Genomic DNA, 20,033 nt, shown 5'->3' on the forward strand with positions numbered 1-20,033 from the left:
AAAAGATTACAATTCAGAAACTCCCCTTTGAATAGACGATCATTGCAGGTTTTGTTGATGACGCATTCCAATATTGTAAACATGTTTTCTGAAAGTCGTAGTGGGTAGTGACTTCGTAAAGAGGTCTGCAGCATTGTCACAAGACCGAACATACCTAACTTCAATTTCTTTATTTTTTTCAAGTTCTTGGGTGTATGAGAAGAACTTTGGTGGAATATGTTTGGTTCTGTCACTTTTGATGTATCCTTCCTTCGTTGAGCGACACATGCTGCATTGTCTTCATATAAGATAGTCGGTTCTGAATTGATGTTGATCCCACTACTTGAAAATATGTGTTGACTTATTGATCTGAGCCAAACACATTCTCTATTTGCTTCGTGTAGAGCAATTATTTCAGCATGGTTCGAGGAAGTGGCTACAAGTGTTTGTTTCTGGGAGCGCCATGATATAGCAGTTCCTCCAACTGTGAAAACGTAGCCAGTTTGTGATCGAGCTTTATGGGATCATAAATACCCTGCATCTGCAAAACCAACCATTTCTCCGTTTGAGTTGTTAGGATAAAATAATCCTAAATCAATTGTTCCTTGGAGATAACGAAAGATATGTTTGATCCCATTCCAATGTCTTTGTGTGGGAGATGCACTGAATCTTGCCAAAAGATTGACAGCAAATGATATATCAGGCAAGTACAGTTTGCAAGATACATAAGTGCTCCTATTGCACTTAGATACGGCACTTCAGGACCAAGTATCTCTTCATTTTCTTCATGTGGTCGAAAGGATCATTTTCAACATTGAGTGACCTAACGACCATAGGGGTGCTTAATGGAGTTGCTTTGTCCATGTTGAATCGTTTCAATACTCTTTTCGTGTAAGTAGATTGGTGTACAAATATACCCTTTTAGTATGTTCAATTTGTAAACCAAGACAATACTTTGTCTGTCCGAGATCTTTCATCTCAAATTCCCCTTTTAAATACTCGGATGCCTGTCGTATTTCTTCTTGGGTCCCAATAATATTTAGATCATCGACATATACGGCAATTATTACAAATCCGGAAGATGTTTTCTTGATGTAAACACAAGGGCATATAGGACTATTTATATACCCTTCTTTAGTTAAATGCTTACTGAGACGATTATACCACATACGTCCAGATTGTTTTAGGCCATATAATGATCTTTGCAATTTTATTGCACATAACTCCTTAGGTTTAGAACTTAATGGTTCTGGCATTTTAAATCCTTCAGGGATTCTCATATAAATATCAGTGTCTAGGGATCCATATAGATATGCTGTAACGACATCCATTAGACGCATCTCTAGGTTTTGATTAGCCGCAAGACTCATCAAAAATCTAAATGTGATTGCATCCATAACAGGAGAATATGTTTCTTCGTAATCGAGCCCAGGTCTTTGAAAAAATCCTTGAGCTACAAGACGAGCCTTGTATATCGTTCACTTCGTTTTTCTCATTTCTTTTCCGAACGAAAACCCATTTGTATCCAACTGGCTTACAGCTTCAGGTGTGATCACAATGGGTCCAAATTTTTCTCGTTTGTTAAGCGAATTAAGTTCGACTTGTATTGCATCTTTCCATTTTGTCCAGTCATGTCTCTTTTGACATTCCGAGATAGATTTTGGTTCTGGATCATCACTTTCTTCATCTATCTCTTTTGAAACAAAGTATGAGAAAAAATCATCAATACCATTCACTTTGTTTCGATTCCATATTTTTCTATCATGGATGTAATTAATAGAAATCTCATGATTTTCTTCAGTATCCTGATGTTCAATATTGTCACCATCCTCATGGTGCATTTCTTCCAATTTTTTTTCATGATTGGAAGGATTATGTTTTTCCATCTCCTTTCGCTTTCTAGGATTTTATCCTTAGAACCAACCGGTCTACCATGCTTCAAGCATATTTTAGACTCTCGTGTATTATCTTCTACTCCACGTTCATGTGGCATTTCTATACGAGCAGGAGCATTTGCAGCCGGTATATGTGATTTTGTAACCGATTTGGTGTCTGCAAAAGCATCAGGTAGTTGGTTTGCGATGCTTTGTAAATGCATAATCCGACGGACTTCTAATTCTGATTGTTTTGTAGGAGGATCAAGGTGTAGTAAAGATGGTACACACCACTTAAGGTCCTTTCCTACTTGTTTATTTTCTCCCCCTAGAATTGGGAATACTTTTTCATCAAAGTGGCAATCAGCAAAACGTGCCGTAAATACGTCACCAGTTTGCGGTTCTAGGTATCGTATAATTGATGGAGAATCACAACCAACATATATCCCCAATCTCCTTTGAGGTCCCATCTTCGTATGCTGGGGAGGTGCAATTGGCACATAGACAGCGCAACCAAAGATTCTTAGATGAGAAATATTCGGTTCTCGTCCAAATGCTAATTGTATTGGAGAATATTTGTGATATGCACTTGGTCTCACCCGAATCAATGCTTCTGCATGCAAAATAGCATGTCCTCATACAGAAGTTGGAAGTTTTGATTTCATAATCAATGGTCTTGCAATTAGTTGCAGACGCTTAATTAATGATTCAGCCAAACCGTTTTGTGTATGAACATGAGCAACAGGATGTTCAACATCAATTCCAGTTACCAAACAATAGTCATTGAATGCTTGGGAAGTGAATTCACCAGCGTTGTTAGTCTAACTCTCTTTATTGGATAATCAGGAAACTGACTCTTAGTTTGATTATCTGAGATAAAAATCTCGCAAATGCCACATTTCGAGAGGACAGTAGACAAACGTGTGACCATCTACTCGACGCGTCGATCATTACCATAAAATAATAGAATGGTCCACAAGGTGGATGTATAGGTCCACAAATATCGCCTTGAATTCGTTCAAGGAATTTTGGTAACTCTTTATCTATTTTAGTTGGCGATGGTCTTGTAATTAACTTTCCAAGAGAACACGCCGTACATGTCATTTTATTCTCCTGATATACTTCTTGGGGTTTCAGTGAATGACCATGTGAGTTCTCAATGATTTTTTGCATCATTGTGGTGCCTGGGTGACCAAGACGATCATGCCATAGTGTAAAATCGTTAGAGTTTTCTTTAATCACAAAATGTGATTCAATGGCACTTATAGATGTATGATGCAGACCAGAAGGGAGTTTTGGTAGTTTTTCCAATACTTTTTGTTTCCCGATTTCTCATGAGTAATATACATATACTTCTTTCCATCCTCAGTTGCAGACTGAGTATCAAATCCTTGAAGATATATGTCTTTAAAACTCAACAAATTCCTTTTAGAATTTGGAGAAAATAGTGCATCCTTTATCGAGAATATCGTCCCATTAGGCAATGCGAAATGGGCTTTACCAATCCCTTTAATCAAATCTGCAGGACCTGATATTGTGTTAACAGTGATATTTGTCGGTTTTAGTTCAGAAAAGTATTTTCTGTGTTTCAGAATAGTGTGCGTTGTTCCACTATCTGGTATACAAATATCTCTAGCGTTGACCTTGGTTGATGTTCCATTTGTAATGTCCATTTCTGAGACAATAAAAGAATTAACATAAATAAGATAATATTATTCATAAAAATTACACATTATTGGTAAACATTAAACACACAACAATTATGCATAAGTAGGTGAAAAACACACAATAATTATACATTAATCTTCCACAATAAATAATTATTTATGGTATAATTGTGGAATTTCAAGAGTCACATGATGGGCACTTAAGCTTCCGTGATAGCGGTCTCCTCGACAAATTCACAAAGTCAGACGCATCGAGGTGCGTTGTACCCTCAGAATGTTCCGCAAAGTTTACCTCCTTTTCTTTCCCTTTGACGGCTTTCTTGTACAGATCACAAAGGTGTGCAGGGGTACGACATATACGAGACCAATGTCCCTTAGTACCGCATCTGAAACAAGCATCTTCTCGCTTCTGGGAGGTACTTCCTTGTTGTTCTTTTCCCTTAGGGGATTGTTCAGGCGGACCCACTGGAATGAATTCCTATCCTGTGGATTGTACTTTCGTCCACGCCCACGGTAGTTTTGACGACCACGTCCGCGACCGCGAAAAGCCTTATTTTCCTTTGCTGGTTTCTTCGCATCTAATGCGTTTGCTTCGGGAGTGCTTTAGAACCAGTTGGACGAGTCATGTGATTCTTGATCAAAAGCTCGTTGTTCTTCTCTGCTATGAGGAGAGCCACAATCAAATCCGAAGAATTTGGTGTATCCCCGCAACCTATACTGTTGTTGCAGGGTGATGTGGCTCTTGTGGAACGGGTGTGTATGTCTTCTCAAGCATTTGAGATTCAGTGATTGTTTCACCACAATATCTCAATTTAGCCACAATTCCTAACACAGCAGAATTGTAATTCATCACTTTGTCGAAATCTTGGAACCTCAAACTCTACCATTCATCTCGAGCAAGTGGAAGCGTTATGTCTTTCTGATGATCAAAACGATCTTTCAGAGACTTCCATAGCTCTTTAGGATCTCTCATGTTGGCATAGTCATAAATAATACTTTCATCAAGGTGTCTTCTAAGGAAGATCACCGATTTTGCCTTTCTTGAGGCGTTGAAGTATTATTCTCTTTAATGGTTTCAGATAAACCAAGAGATTCAAGGTGGAGTTCGACATTGTAACCCAGAAATGTAGTTGGTCCCGGTGATATCCAGAGCGGGAAATTGGAGCTTCTCCATGTTTGCCATTGATTTTCTAAGGCATAAAATAATAAATTTTATTAGAATTTCATTAATTTTAAATGGAACCGATTACATTGATAGTACACACAATTACTAGTAAAAATAATGCTAACAAACTCAAGGCGATGTTAATACCAAAATATTCATGAGTGGCTCCTTCAACAAAAATAAATACATAGAAGAAAAAATAAAAATCACACATAAAATTAAAGCAACCGAATCATCAATCGAATCTTTTTTTATTTGCAACGAAAATCGGAAAGAGCGATTTGAAAATATTTAAGAGAAGATGAAATGTTTTGGATGTGAGAATGAAGTGAAAATGAGTTGTGTTTATAGATGAAAAATACTATTCATTAGCCGTTAACTAGCCGTTAAAAAGTAAATTTTTATTGTTATTATTATTATAATTTTAAATTTACATACGACCGTTGGAAGTAAAAGCATAAAGTAAAAACTAATCAGAGATCAATAGTGAGCAATTATAGAATTTATCGGTTTAAATATAAATATAGGTGAAATATATATTTTAACAACTAAATATATTTAGTTATATATGGTGATAAAATTAACTAACAGGTTTAAAGTGAAAATATTAAGGTGATCAGATTTATAGAATAATAAATTATGATAACAGGGTCATATATTATAAATGATAAATTAAATGTTTAGGCGGTATACCGGCCATTATGGTGCCTTAAGCAACCATTATAAAAATTAACAATAAGAGATGGGGCGGCAGAGCCGCACTCCGGTAATCATAAACGTAACAAATAAATGGAGGCCCCACTCCGAACATAATAATCAAAAGAAGAAGAATTTTAATAGTAGAGTGATCGTGCTGATAACGTGTTATAATTATTTTATATATTGTTTCATCTTTATAAGTGTTATCGTATGAAAGTCTTACCTAAATAATAAATACTACAAATATAAAAAAGTAAACATAAAGAAGAAGAACTATACCAAAGAAAAGAGAGAATTCTATTACTATCGTTCGAAAGGGGCACTTTACAAATGAACTCAAACGTTCAATATATAGAGAAGATATGAGACATATTTTACTGTGAAACATTAATAGAAATGTGATCTACTTTGAAGACAATACGTAAAGTATTGACTTTTGCAACAAAAATAGGATAATGATTATCCATAGTCTCTTTGCGAAGAAAGAAACGTGGGGTGAAAGAAACTTGGAGCAAAAGTATCTGATCTATTTGTTATTTTATTGTTTCTTTTGTAGTATAAATATGGGTAAACTCTATTGTATGAAACCATCTGAATGAAATAAGAAAATTAGACACATAAAAATACATCTCTTTCTCGTGTCCCTATCACCTTTTTCAGTCCTTCTCTCCTACTCATGATTTCTCTTTCTCTTTATTCACCAAACACATAAAATAATATATATAAAATTCAGTCTCATTTATATACATATTCAACACATTATCAGCATGACGAGCTCTCTTATACCGATCGTTCTTAGACCAAGCAAGCGATGTGATATTTAAATTTATGTCTTTCAATATGTTTAATTTATTTAAATTTTATTTATTATTCTGGAGTGAGAGGCTAGGCCTTCTTCGTTTGTTTCTGAAATGATAGGCGTTGCCTTTTCCGACTGATCGTTATGGTAGGCTAGGCCTCCACGATTAGAGAAAAGGTCAAAAATGATAGGCTAAACCTCCTGGAATTTGAAATAAGAAAATATCAAAATGGTAAGTTAGGCCTCTTGGATCTTTAAAATAAAGTCAACATGGTAGGCTAGGTCTCCTCTGACTTTGAAAAATGATCGCTATGGTAGACCATGACTCCTCAGATCATATGGGAGGTTGTGCCTTCAATTTTATTTATACTATTTAAATTTCTGCAATTTAAGTTTACGCAATTTAAAATTTTGACTTTATTTTATGTCTTTAACTAGGGGTGGCCCGCCCTACGGGCGGGATTTAATGGATTGGTTTTAATTAATTAATTCTAATTCTAATTTTAATTAATATTTTACTTGAATATATATATATATGCATATTAGAATTAAATATAAAAATCATGTTCTTGATTAAAAATAAGTTAGTATACAAATCTAAAACTATTCTATTGATTGTTTTTGCCTAATAAGTTTGCCAGTGTTTGAACTCATAGTCTTGCCGAGTGTTTTATAATATAAACCTACTGAGATGATGTTATGAGATAGAAATTAGTGGCCGGAGAAAAAAATTATCCAGCCAGACTGTTTTGTAGAAAATTGGCTAACATGATTTTACTTTAACTGATAATTTAAAAAAAGTTATTTTCCATACCAAACCGAACTATTTTATGATAGAGAATAAGCCATGTAAAAATTGACCAAAACAACATAATGATATTTTCCTAAAAAACCACTTTATGAGCAGCCATTACAAATGAAAAGTTTGACGGAAACCAAACTACATGACGAACTCAAAAGCATAAAACTACCACCCAAGAGGCCAAAACTTTATATTAATCAAACAAAGCAGGCCATGTTTATGAATAAGAATAAAGAATTGAAAAGAGTCGAATCTCAAACTCATGAAGAATCTCGTCTCTTTCTCTTGTCTACGGCATCTCAAGTTGACCTTGTCATACACTCAATAGTCAAACTGTGATAATCATTGTACTTTGTCATACCCGGCTACAATATGCATAATCATCTTCGTCGAGGGTAGGTCTGGGCATTCGGATCGCCGGATCGGGTCCTTTCGGGTTCGGGTCTTTCGGGTCTAGGAGTTTAGGACCCGATAAGGTAATTTTAAATTTTTGGTTCCGGGTCGTACCGGGTCCGGGTCGGGTCGGGTCTTAGATAGTTGGACCCATTCGGATAACTAGAATTTATCGGTTCGGTTCTGGGTAGGGTTCGGGTCGGGTTCGATTCGGGTACGACCTAAAAAATACCTAAAAATACAAAAAAACATGTGAAAATATTAATATATCCGAAAATATTTGACATTTTATTTAAAATTTTTGTTTTTATTATATTAAAATGTGTATATATACTAAACTATGCAAGATAAAACAAAAATTGGTTGTCTCCTAGTGGTTGACCCCTTTGATCTGTTGACAAATAACCCGTCTTCAACTCTCCGTCGATACATTTTATTTAATTTACATTATTAATTCGGGTACCCGTCGGGTTCCGGGTTCGGGTCGGGTCGGGTCCAAGACCCGCGGGTCTTCTACAACAAGACCCGATAGGGTAATTTGATCGGGTCGGTTCCTACCCGGACCGGGTTTTTTCGGGTCGGTTTCGGGTCGGATCTTCGGGTCCGGGTAAAATGCTCAGGCCTAGTCAAGGGATCTATAAAGCTCTTTCTTTTTTTAATTCAATAAACCAGAATTATGTCTGTAAAAAATAATTTCCGTCTATTGAGTGTATGACATCCTCAAACCCGTGTTTCCACCTTCAAACGGACCTCTAGATTTCCATACCCAAAAAAAGTCAGAACAAAGAAGGAGCCACTGAAAAACTCTATAACTGCAGCACAACCTGCAAGACAAACCCACCGCAAAACTAAATCACTTAGAACTTCAAATTATTTCTGGTTGCAAAGTACACATGATATGGAAATCAACATTAATTGAGGAGTTCAGCTCTTGGTAAATGCTTTCGCTTCATCCATGCCCACCAAGTATTGAAGAGATTTATGGGTTATCTCAAGCCAATTTCTCATCTTTGTCTCTATAAGCAATGCAATAACATGCATTACACAATCAATCACTCATCTTCCTATACCTTATTACCAAGCCAAAGCAAGTAGCTTCCTCATAATATAACGTTACTGTTAACGGGCGTTTAAGAGCATATTCACCTTTGCATCCAACAAGAGAAAATAAACGCACATGAGTTCCTCACTGCGTTTGACATTCCTAGATTCCAAGAATTGGAGCAACCCAACCTCAACTGTGGAGGAACATCGACCAGACTTCAAATCAGAAAAAAAACAGAGGAATTAACCATTTCTTAGAGAATAAGTTTACTTAGATGTTTTCACAGACTGTGAGAATGGTTTTCGAGAGAAGAATTCTAACCTTTTTATAGTCTCAGATAGACCAACTTGCAGAAGAGAAATTTGCATTAAAAGCTAGATCGTGGTTGATGAAGTTAATAAGGCGATTGAACATATAACTATTGAACAACTTTAATCTCAAGACAGAGAAGATGCGTGAAGATGCAAACCTGAAAATTTACTCTGACAGTAAAAACACACAACATAACAACAGCGACGTCTCAAAATAGTAATCGGTCGGGGTGGAATAAAAAATAGATTAACACAAACAGACACTGATAATTCTATCATGGATTCGAGACGGCTCATAGTGGTGGAACATTCAATCGGTTAAACTGAACAAAAAGGGGGTTTTAATACAAAACCTGAGAATCAACCAAAAGCATGTCGACGCCCGTGAGCTCTCCACCACGGCGAACGTTTTTCGCCTCCCAGAAGCGGAGCAAGCGCACTTCGACGGTGGAGGAGGATCGGCCGGACTGGAGATCGGAGAGGAGAACCAAAGCGTTAGCCATATCTTAGGTTTTTTTTTGTTAGAGTAACGAAAAGGATGATAATAACCACGCTTACCTTCTTATACTCGTCCCCATCGCCAGACGCAATTAAATCCCGCATTGATTCTACATCGTGGTTGATCGATTAATGAGATGATTAAATCTGATTGTTCGGTTTCTCTGATATCGGGAGAGGAAGGAGACGATATGTCTACAGTGACAAAGGGTCTTAATCTAAACGCAGCTCATGATGTAGCTGGTTATCTATTGAGGCCATGCGTCTTGATATGGTTATAACAGGCCCAGTCGCAAGCCCACCTCGTATAGTAATAGATTTAAATGAAACTCAGACACTACGAGAAAACAGCACTTTGGCGAAGAAAATTAACGAGGAAATATAATCCTCGTGAATTTACGACGACTGTACGAGGAAATTCCAAGGAAAGAAGTAAACTTCGTTATTTCCTCGTAAAGTAACGAAGACAATATTTCGTCGTAAAGCCAACGTAACTTTACGTGGTCTTAACGAGGAAATACACTTTCCTCGTAAAGACCACGTAAAGCTTGCATTATCTTTACGAGGAAAAGAAGAAATATATATTCCTCGTTAATTCAACGTAAGATTACGTCACCTTTACGAGGAAATGATATACGTGAACTTAACGAGGAATTTTGAAGCACGTTTTTTTTTTGCTACCTACCTATTCCTCGCAAATTCATCGCAAAACTTCAACTATCAGATTCGAAAATTTTCTATAAATATGAAAGTTTCAACATCATTTTAAACACACCAACAAGAAAAAAAAAAGAAAAACGTGAAAGAAAAAAAATGTCAGGCTCCGGGAATGTCTACGAGTTGCGGAGGTGGATGTATACGCATAGAGATGCTAACGGGAGAGTGACGAAAGAAGACATTGCAGGACTGGAGACATTTATGCATCAAGCAGATTCCACACCGCTCGCCCTAGAAAGCGGTAAGATGTTCTGTCCATGTCGGAAATGCAACAATTCGAAATTGGCAAATCATGAAAATGTTTGGAAGCATTTAATAAATAGAGGTTTCACGCCAAATTACTTTATCTGGTTTCAACATGGAGAAGGTTATAATAATTATGATCAGAATGAAGCTAGTAGTAGTAATAGCAATTTTCAGGAAGAACCGGTTGCTCATCATTTGCATAATGAACATAGTTACCATCAGGAGGAGCAGATGGTAGATTTTGATAGGGTTCATGATATGGTAACTGATGCATTCGTAGCTCATGATGAAGATGAAGAACCTAACATAGATGCAAAAAAGTTTTATGAAATGTTAAACGCGGCGAATCAACCACTTTACAGTGGTTGTAGAGAAGGTCTCTCTAAATTGTCGTTGGCTGCTAGAATGATGAATATTAAAACTGATCACAATCTACCTGAAAGTTGCATGAATGAATGGGCAGACTTGTTTAAAGAGTATTTGCCGGAAGACAATGTGTCTGCTGATTCTTATTATGAGATTCAGAAACTGGTTTATAGTCTTGGGTTGCCTTCGAAGATGATAGATGTTTGCATCGACAACTGCATGATCTACTGGGGAAATGATGAGAAGTTAGAAGAATGTCGATTCTGCAAGAAGCCACGATTCAAGCCGCAAGGACGGGGACGTAATAGGGTACCGTACCAAAGGATGTGGTACCTACCAATTACAGACAGATTGAAAAGATTGTACCAATCAGAGCAGACTGCTGGAAAGATGAGATGGCATGCAGAGCATACTTAGACGGATGGTGAGATGACACATCCATCAGATGCAAGAGCCTGGAAACATTTTAACAAAGTATATCCGGAATTCGCTAGCAATATCCGGAATGTGTATCTCGGATTATGCATAGATGGATTTAGTCCATTCGGAATGTCAGGGAGACAATATTCATTGTGGCCAGTCTTTCTTACGCCATACAACCTGCCACCGGAGATGTGCATGCAACGGGAGTTGCTATTCTTGACCATATTAATACCTGGTCCGAGACATCCTAAAAGGTCGCTGGATGTTTTCCTGCAACCACTGATAAAAGAGTTGAAGGATTTGTGGTCAACAGGGGAGAGGACGTATGACTGCTCAACAAAGACGAATTTTACGATGCGAGCGATTCTTTTGTGGACCATAAGTGACTTTCTGCCTATGGGATGTTGTCGGGATGGACTACACATAGGAGATTAGCTTGTCCATATTGTAATGGAGCGACAGATGCGTTTCAACTGAAGAATGGGAGGAAGACAAGTTGGTTCGATTGTCATCGTAGATTTTTTCCCATTGGCCATCCGTACCGAAGAAACAAGACATTGTTTAGGCATAAAAGGGTTGTGAGAGACACTCCTCCTCCATATTTAACTGGAGAAGAAACTGAAAAGCAACTCGATTACTATGGAGCTTTGGAAACAGTTCCTCGTGGTGGTAATTGGCATGTTCCCCCTAATATGCCTGATTCTTACGGTGTTCATCACAACTGGCACAAGAAGAGTATATTTTGGGAGTTGCCATATTGGAAGGATCTTCTTCTGCGCCACAACCTCGATGTGATGCATATAGAGAAGAATTTCTTTGAGAACATCATGAATACAATATTGAATGTCCCGGGGAAGACAAAAGACAACATAAAATCGAGGTTAGACTTGCCGGATATTTGCTCAAGAAGCGAGTTACATATAAACAGCAATGGGCAAGTTCCTGTTCCGATATTCAGATTGTCTTCAGAAAAAAAGTCGGTGTTGTTCAACTGGGTAGCATCAGAAGTGAAATTCCCCGATGGGTATTTTTCAAATCTGTCTAGATGCGTTGAAAAGGGTCAAAAGTTCTCCGGGATGAAGAGTCATGACTGTCATGTCTTTATGCAACGACTACTTCCCTTTGCTTTTGCGGAGCTACTTCCTACAAACGTACATGAAGCACTTGCAGGTACTATATTATATATTGCAGTTATTTTATATATAATGATTTAGTTTGAAATATATATGACTAATATGTGTATAATTGTTTTTGGAATATACAAGGCATTGGAGCATTTTTCAGGGATCTGAGCACCCGCACCGTTAAAGTAGAAGTCGTGGAACAGCTTCAAGAGAACATTCCCATCTTATTGTGCAACTTGGAGAAGATATTTCCTCCTGGGTTTTTTGACGTAATGGAGCATCTAGTTGTCCACCTCCCATATGAGGCATTGCTTCGTGGACCTGTACATTACGGATGGATGTATCAGTATGAGCGAGCCATGAAATATTTGAAGGGAAAAGCAAAGAACCTTGCAAAGGTTGAAGGTTCTATAATTGCTGGAAGTTTGACGGAAGAAACTTCTCACTTCACATCGTACTACTTTGCGTCAAAAGTACGTACTCGGAAAAGAGATCCAAGGAGATATGATGATGGTGGTGTCGCGCCAATATACGCAGTTGCTGGTGTTCCAGACATCTTTAGCCAGATTGGGCGACTGGGTGGGAAATCAAAAGAGGTTTGGTGGTCGAGTGAAGAAGACGCTCATAGTGCACACACCTATATTCTACTCAATTGTGAGGATCCATTGATTCGTTATTTTGAAAGGTAACATAAATGGACACATATAAATTAACACATATATATAATTGCCAAATATTAATTAATATAAAATGTGATTTTACAGCCTATTTGTTTCACAAGTCGAAGAAACATTCCCTGGTATATCCACAACTGACGTAGACAAAAGGAAAGATCAACACTTTATAAAGTGGTTGAAGAATCAGGTATTAACTCAAACTCTTTATTCATAAATGATCTGTATTTTAACGTTCACTTTGTTTTTGCAGGTTGATTTTGACGACGATGCAGATTATCCTAAGTGGTTACACGAAGTAATTCAATCTCCACATGTAAAGGTCACCACCTCACAGATGTATTTCACACGAGGCTATACTTTTCACACATATGAGTATGGTAGACAGCGGGCGACCAGTAACTATGGAATATGTGTGAAAGGGGAAACCGATTTCTACGGTATCTTGAAAGAGATTATTGAAGTGGAATTTCCAGGGATATTGAAGCTGAAATGCGTCCTCTTCAAATGTGAGTAGTTCGACCCCGTCGTCAACAGAGGTGTTCGGTTTAACAAATTCGGTGTAGTTGATGTCAATGGTGGACGAAGGTACAACAAATTCTTTATTTGGCATACATGAGCAGAATAAGCTTACTTCAATGTTTTCTTTATTTTTCAGGTACAACAAATTCGAGCCTTTCATCTTAGCTTCACAAGCAGATCAAGTTAGCTACCTTCCATACCCTCGGATGAGAGAATCGGGAATAAATTGGTTATCCGTGATCAAAGTTACACCTCGATGACGAATCATTAGTGGAGAAGAACCACCGTTGCAAGAAGAACAGATAAATGAAGTCGAGGAACCTGAACAACAAATTGATGACATTCTTCTCATTGATCCGCATAATCATGAGTATGAAGATCTTACCGACGATGGCACAGACGAAGCTGTTGAAGACGAGTTTAATGAAAATGATGATGTTTCTAGTGATGACGAAAATGTATCCGATTGATGTATTTGTGTTTTAATATGATTGATTTTCAGACTTAATGCATGTGATTCGATTATTTTAATCATGAAAAACTATTTAATGTATTGAGATTATAAGAATTTGGGAATGTTTATAAAGAATTTGAGGTTTGAGGTTTTGAATGAAAAATAAAAGATTGAGGTTTGGGGGTTGGAATATGAAGAGTAAGAAGATAGGAAAGATGGTGTTTGTGGTTTGGGGTTTTTGATTTTAGGCGTTTAGAAAGCAAACCTCGTTAATTCCTTGTAGTTTACGACGAAATAACGAGAAAAATAGAAAAAAAGAAAGACGCGGGCCTCGTTAATTCCACGTAAGACAGAATCGTCGTAAGGACCTCGTCAGCTTACGTGGAATTACCGAGGTTTTCTGTTTTTCTAATTCTTCGTTATTTCCTCGTGGAACACGGACCTCGTTAATTCCACGTAAGACAGAATCGTCGTAAAGACCTCGTCGGCTTACGTGGAATTACCGAGGCTTCCTGTTTTTTCTTATATCCTCGTTATTTCCTCGTGGGTTTACGAGGTTTTAACGAGATACGTTGTCTAAACCCCTAAACCCTAAACCCCAAACCCCATCTTTCTTATCTATTTTGTCTAAATCCCAAACTCCAAACCCCATTAATAATTTTATAATTTTCAAAAGATTATATTTTCAAATCTTCAAATGATTATATTTTCAAATCTTCAAAAGATTATATTTTCAAATCTTCAAAGGATTATATTATCAAATCTTCAAAGGATTATATTTTTGTTGCAAGATAAAAAAAATTAAATAAATAATTTGATTTTGTATAGGTTTATATTAGAAAGAAGAGATTGATATTAGAAGTTAAAGAATTATTGTTATAAATTTTGAGGTTTGAAATGTTAAGAATATTGAGGTTAAAAGGAAGATATGTTATTAATATATGAAGTAGAATATAAGAAAGATGGGGTTTAGGGTTTGGGGTTTCGATTTTAATGGTTTAGAAAATTACCTCGTTAATAACTCGTAATTTACGAGGCTTTTACGAGGAACAGAAAGACGGGCCTCGCAATTTCCTCGTAAGGTTTCGTGGTTTTTACGAGGAACAGAAAGACGGGCCTCTTTAATTCCTCGTAACCTTACGAGGAAATTGCGAGACCCTCGTAAGTTATATATACAACCTCACAAACCTCACACTCTCCGTTCCTCCCAACTTACTCTCCATTTCCTCCCCATTTCGTCTCCCATTCCTCTTTCCTTCCTCTCTCCTTCGAAAAAATGGTAATTTCCTCGCCCCCATAATTAGTTTAGACAATTTAGATAGGTGGTTAGTTTAGGTGGTTAGTTTAAGGAATTTAGATAGGTTTACGGATTTTATGTTCGTTAGATTGATTTTTTAATTATTGATGATAGATTTTTAATTATTGATGATCATAATCTCAAAAAAATATATTTTTGCAGGTTCGCAAGCACTTGCTTACTGCTTACTACATGGAGATGTTCGGTGAGCCTGGTAGTCAGTTAGACCCGCCAGGTTCTTCTTCAGGTGCCGGCGGTTCCAGTTCTTCGGATCAGGAGTCTGTTCCCGAGACTCAGCATTTCTTCCCTCCGATGCCTCCTCCGATGGCTCATCCGATGCCTCCTCCGATGGCTCATCCGACGGCTCCTCCGACGGCTCCTCCGGTGCCTCCTCCGATGGCTCCTCCTGAGATCCCCACCCCTGTTCATTCCGATCTCATAGTGCCACCTACTGTTCCCTTCTCGCAGTACACTGTCGAGGATATTCTCGGTATGCAAGGCAGAGCTGGTTTACCAATCATAGACCCCGACAGACCTGACGGGACTATGTGGTAAGTGCATTTTTTAAATAATTATTTTAATTTATAACTTCTTTAAATAATTTAAATTTTCATTTTTTTCCAGGTTTAGGGTTGACAATTGCCTTGCGACAGATGTAACCGGGACGATTAAAGGTTACTTCTCCATGGCGCATCCAAACTGGAAATTGACGCCGATCTATATCCGAAAGACGTGGTTCAAGATTTACGCTGTAAGTAATTCTATTAATTAATTATTTTATATTTTTTTTTAAATAACCGATTTTTTTTTTTTTTGCAGCAAAAGTATCATTGGTCCATCGGGGTCAGTGAGAGAGTGAGGAAGGCGTTTTACGAGAAGGCGCAAGTTCGCTTGTCGGACACAGTTTGCAACTGGAAGGGTGCCTGGATCGTCAAGGGGTACACCCGTGGCAAACCCGCTAAGCTTACCACGGATGTTTGGGACGGCCTCATCCGTTACTGGAAGGATCCCAACTCCATTAGGATCGCAAACATTTGTGCTGCCGCCCGTAACACGGTAGACGAGCACGGTAACGGCCCGATGCAACACTCTACGGGCCAAAACCCCATGCCGGTGTCCGTTTGCAAATGGTACGTAATTAAATAATAATTTTTTAATTATTATTTTTAGTATAATTAAATATATTTCTAACAATTTTCTTAAATGTTTTTAGGCCAAAGAGTTGGGACGTCTCCCGACTCTTCCGGAACTTTACGAGCGGACCCACAAGAACAAGGGGGCCAGTTTTTAGATGGCAAGTCCGAGCAAATCTACAACGACGTAATTGCTCGGGTTGAGGAGCGCCAGACTCAGCTGACCCAGCAGTCCGCCAACGGATTACCCGTTGCCTTATCCACAACTGAAGTGGATAAGATTTACGAGGAGGTAAATTTTTAAACATTATATCTTTTTAATTATTAATTCATTAAATTTACCTTTTAAATTTAACTAACAAATATCTTTTTTTGTTTTTAAGGTTGTCCCTAAGAAAAAGGGACGTACGTTGGGGATCGGTTCCGTCAATGATGTCCCGAGAGCGACATCGTCTTATGCTCAGAGACGGACCGAAGAAGTCACTCAGTTGCGTTCCGAGATGGGCGCGACCCAAAGCCGTGTGACTGGACTCGAGGCCTTCATCGACTTTATAGCAACCACAAATCCGGAATGAGAAACTTTGTTGAGGAACATGAAACAACAAAATCCCATTCCAGGCGAGTCATCGGGCACACATAACGAGGAGGATGTTACGAGGAGGAGCGAGGAATTCTACGAGGCGATGAACGAGCCTTAGTTTTTTTTTCGGTTTATGTATTATAAAATCCAAAACTTAATTATATATAAAATATTTGTTGCTTCTGAATTTTATTTAAAATTTATTTATAAACCCAATATTTAAATATTTTTAATTTATTAAATTAATAGTTATTATATTTATCAATAATATTTATTAATTCGAAAATACGCACTATACGAGTTATTTACGACGAAATATTGCCGAGGAATTTACGAGGAAATGTTTACGAAGTTTTTACAAGGAAAGGATTTTCAAGGAATCTACGTGGAGTTTACGAGGAAAATGTTTCAAGGATATTACATGAATTTTACGACGATTTGTTTTCAAGGAACTTACGTGTAATTAACGATGCGAGCGTCGCGTGGTTTGTACGAGGAAAGTTCGCGAGTGATTTACGAGGAAACACGGCGAGGAACTTACGATGAAACCTTTACTTCGTCTTTACGAAGAAATAAATGACTCGCTACTTTACGAGGAAATGGCGACGAAATATGTGTTACGACGGACGATAAACGACGAAACCCTTTTCCTCGTTAATTCCTCGTAAACTTCCTTTTACGAGGATTTAACGAGGAAAATGGTCCTCGTTAAACATCTGTTTTCTTGTAGTGAGAGTTTTGAATAGATGGACACGTGTTGCACTGTACTTTAACTATTTTATGTGCTGGCAAGAGGAGAAGAGAGTCTCATTTTCTTTATAATAATAGATTTCTGCATTTAAATTATGCATTTAATTTTCGTGTATATTTATATTATTATTTTATGAATACAGTAATAATGTCGAATTTGACAAAACTCGAAATTAATGCCCTGGATATTACGAGAAATAATTATATGACCTTGGCAGTAGGTGCAAAAATGTACCTAAGAGGTAGCGGACTTTTAGAAACCATCGATAATACTAAAACAGTGTCGGAAGAGAAAAAGACTAAAGCCATGATATTTTACGACACCACATACATGATGGTTTAAAAGATAAATATATTACAAAAGAGGATCATGTGGACCTCTGGCAATCTCTTAAAGAGATGTTTGATCACCAAAAGTATGTGATCTTACCAAAAGCCAAACACAAGTGGATCCACTCCGGTTCTAGGACTACAAAAGTGTAAGTGAGTTTAATTCCGCTATGTTCGGAATTACATCGAAAATGATGTTATGTGGAGAGAAAATAAGCGATTATGATATGATCGAGAGAACTCTCTCCCTGTTCTACTTCCAACAGATCAGCGTCTGTCCCTTGATGTGTGGGTTATAACAAATTGTTTTGTTTGTATCTCTTAGCCTATGTCTAGAGACCAAGTTTTAACCCACATGTCATGTTCTGCTTCCAACAGATCATGGCCTTTGTCCAAATACGTGACTCTGCTTTAAGCCGTGGGTTATAGAAAATGGTATCTTAGCCTACGTTTGAAGATAGATTAGAGTTTTAGCATCTGTCTAAAGACTAAACTCAAAGCCGTGGGTCATAAAGAAAAGAGTTTTTAGAGTTTTAGCCTCTGTCTAAAGACTAAACTCAAAGCCGTGGGTGATAAAGGATCAATATTTAGAGTTTGAGCCTCTGTCTAAAGACTAAACTCAACTCAAAGCCGCGTGGGTCTTATATTTCATCATCCCCTAGCATAAACCATGCACCACCAACACGTCTGTTTTACTTCCAACAACAAAATATCATGGCCTTCATTCAAAGACCTGACTCTGTTTAAGCCGTGGGTTTATTATAACAGATTATGGTATCTTAGCTCTATCTGAAGACATTTTAAGCTGTGTGTGTTTTTATAACATATCGGTTTTTGTATCTCTTAGCCTATGTCTAGAGACTAAGTTTTAAGCCACACCTCATGTTTCAACAGATCATGGCCTTTGTCCAAAGACCTGACTGTTTAAGCTAAATGGTATCTTAGCCTCTGTTTGAAGATAGATTAAGCCGTGGGTGTTATAACAAATTGGTTTTTGTCTCGCATTCTTTGTCTAAGACTTCATGTAAGCCGTGGGTACAATATCCTTTTCAAGCCACTGATTAAAGACTAAAATCTTATCCAAAGGTTCTGTTTTTCTTCTCGAAAGCAGATTATTGTCTTTGTCTAAATACCTCAGTCAAGCAGTGGGTAAAGGATTGTTTTCGAATCTCAGTCTCTGTAGTAAAGACTAACTTTTAAGCCGATGGTTCTTTTTTTTTAATTCCAAACAGATCATTGACCTTTTTCCAATGATATCATTTAGGCCGTTGGTTAGACAAAGCCTCTGTTTAAAGACCAAGTCTTAAGCAGCAGATTTTTTGTTTTCTTTCAACGAGCCAAAACCAATACGTAGTCTATTACTCTCGTCCATAGACCTTAACCTATGTTAAAGACCCATGGTTGAATCTCAGCCTCTGTAAAGCGCAGGTTTTGATTTATGTCCAACTAACCAAAAGCACTTCACTGTCCTCATTTAAGCCGTGGGTGCGTAAAGAATCCATTTAACCTCCAGCCGCATGTTCTGTTTTACTTTCAACAGATCAGTCTTTGTCCTAAGACCTGACTTTGTTTAAGCCGTGGGTGTCGTAACAAACTGGCTTTTCGTATATCTTAGCCTCTGTCTGGAGACAAATTTTTAAGCCACAAGTCATGTTTTATCATATGACCTTTGTCCAAATACATATCTTTGTTTAAGCCGTGGGTTATAACAGAGCGGTATCTTATCACTCATCCTCTTGTCTATACACTTTCTGTAAGCCGTGGGTGCAGTTTAGTTTTCCATTTGAATCAAAAATCGGATGCATAGTCTTGAATTAAGACTATAAGTTGTGTGTACTATTTATCCAGGGACTTTAACTTAAGCCGTTCGTAGAGTTATCCTTCCAACAAAATCAGAGTTATGCCTAAAGACTTTTATTTAAGCCGTGGGTACAAGGTTCCTTCCAACCAACCAACCAACCAACCATATCACATCGTCCTTGTTCTAAAGGATCAGTTTTTAGAGTTTCTTATAAGCCGTGGGTACAATTATCCTTCAAACTAACCAACAAAAAACAGATCCAGTCTTTGTCTAAAGACTTTCACTGAAGTCATGGGTCATAAAAGATCAGCGTTTAGAGTTTTAAACTCAAAGCCGTGGGTAGAGAAATATTTGTCTGATGCATAAGTCTTTGCCTAAAGACTT

The 20,033-nt window shown here is 37.6% G+C and overlaps 2 protein-coding genes across 6 annotated transcripts; one reads left to right on the forward strand and one right to left on the reverse strand.

The window, feature by feature from the left end:
• Window positions 1–7,493: 7,493 nt before the first annotated feature.
• Window positions 7,494–9,546, reverse strand: LOC108821370 (uncharacterized). Of its 4 annotated transcripts, none has more exons than XR_008937337.1 (6): window positions 9,293–9,546; window positions 9,088–9,201; window positions 8,745–8,797; window positions 8,525–8,638; window positions 8,289–8,394; window positions 7,494–8,202 (listed from the first exon to the last, which is right to left on the reverse strand). XR_008937337.1 is itself a non-coding variant. In XM_056991821.1 (6 exons), the coding sequence occupies exons 1-6, from the start codon at window positions 9,310–9,312 to the stop codon at window positions 8,079–8,081; spliced, it is 438 nt and encodes a 145-aa protein (XP_056847801.1). In that variant the 5' UTR covers window positions 9,313–9,546; the 3' UTR covers window positions 7,494–8,078. The 4 variants fall into 4 exon arrangements, 3 of the variants coding, with proteins under 3 accessions (XP_056847801.1, XP_056847800.1, XP_056847802.1); XM_056991821.1 differs by lacking the exon at window positions 8,289–8,394 and adding an exon at window positions 8,893–8,905; XM_056991820.1 differs by lacking the exon at window positions 8,289–8,394.
• A 711-nt stretch (window positions 9,547–10,257) lies between these two features.
• On the forward strand, window positions 10,258–13,812 carry LOC130498450 (uncharacterized). 2 transcript variants are annotated; one of them, XM_056991818.1, is made up of 5 exons: window positions 10,265–12,154; window positions 12,250–12,793; window positions 12,873–12,972; window positions 13,036–13,370; window positions 13,441–13,812. In XM_056991818.1, exons 1-4 carry the CDS (start codon window positions 11,386–11,388, stop codon window positions 13,297–13,299), a joined length of 1,677 nt encoding a protein of 558 aa, XP_056847798.1. In that variant the 5' UTR covers window positions 10,265–11,385; the 3' UTR covers window positions 13,300–13,370; window positions 13,441–13,812. The 2 variants fall into 2 exon arrangements, with proteins under 2 accessions (XP_056847799.1, XP_056847798.1); XM_056991819.1 differs by lacking the exons at window positions 12,873–12,972; window positions 13,441–13,812 and having other exon boundaries at window positions 10,258–12,154; window positions 13,036–13,230.
• Window positions 13,813–20,033: the final 6,221 nt, after the last annotated feature.

The sequence above is a fragment of the Raphanus sativus genome, chromosome 8, assembly GCF_000801105.2.
Source record: "Raphanus sativus cultivar WK10039 chromosome 8, ASM80110v3, whole genome shotgun sequence".
Lineage (NCBI taxonomy): Eukaryota > Viridiplantae > Streptophyta > Magnoliopsida > Brassicales > Brassicaceae > Raphanus > Raphanus sativus.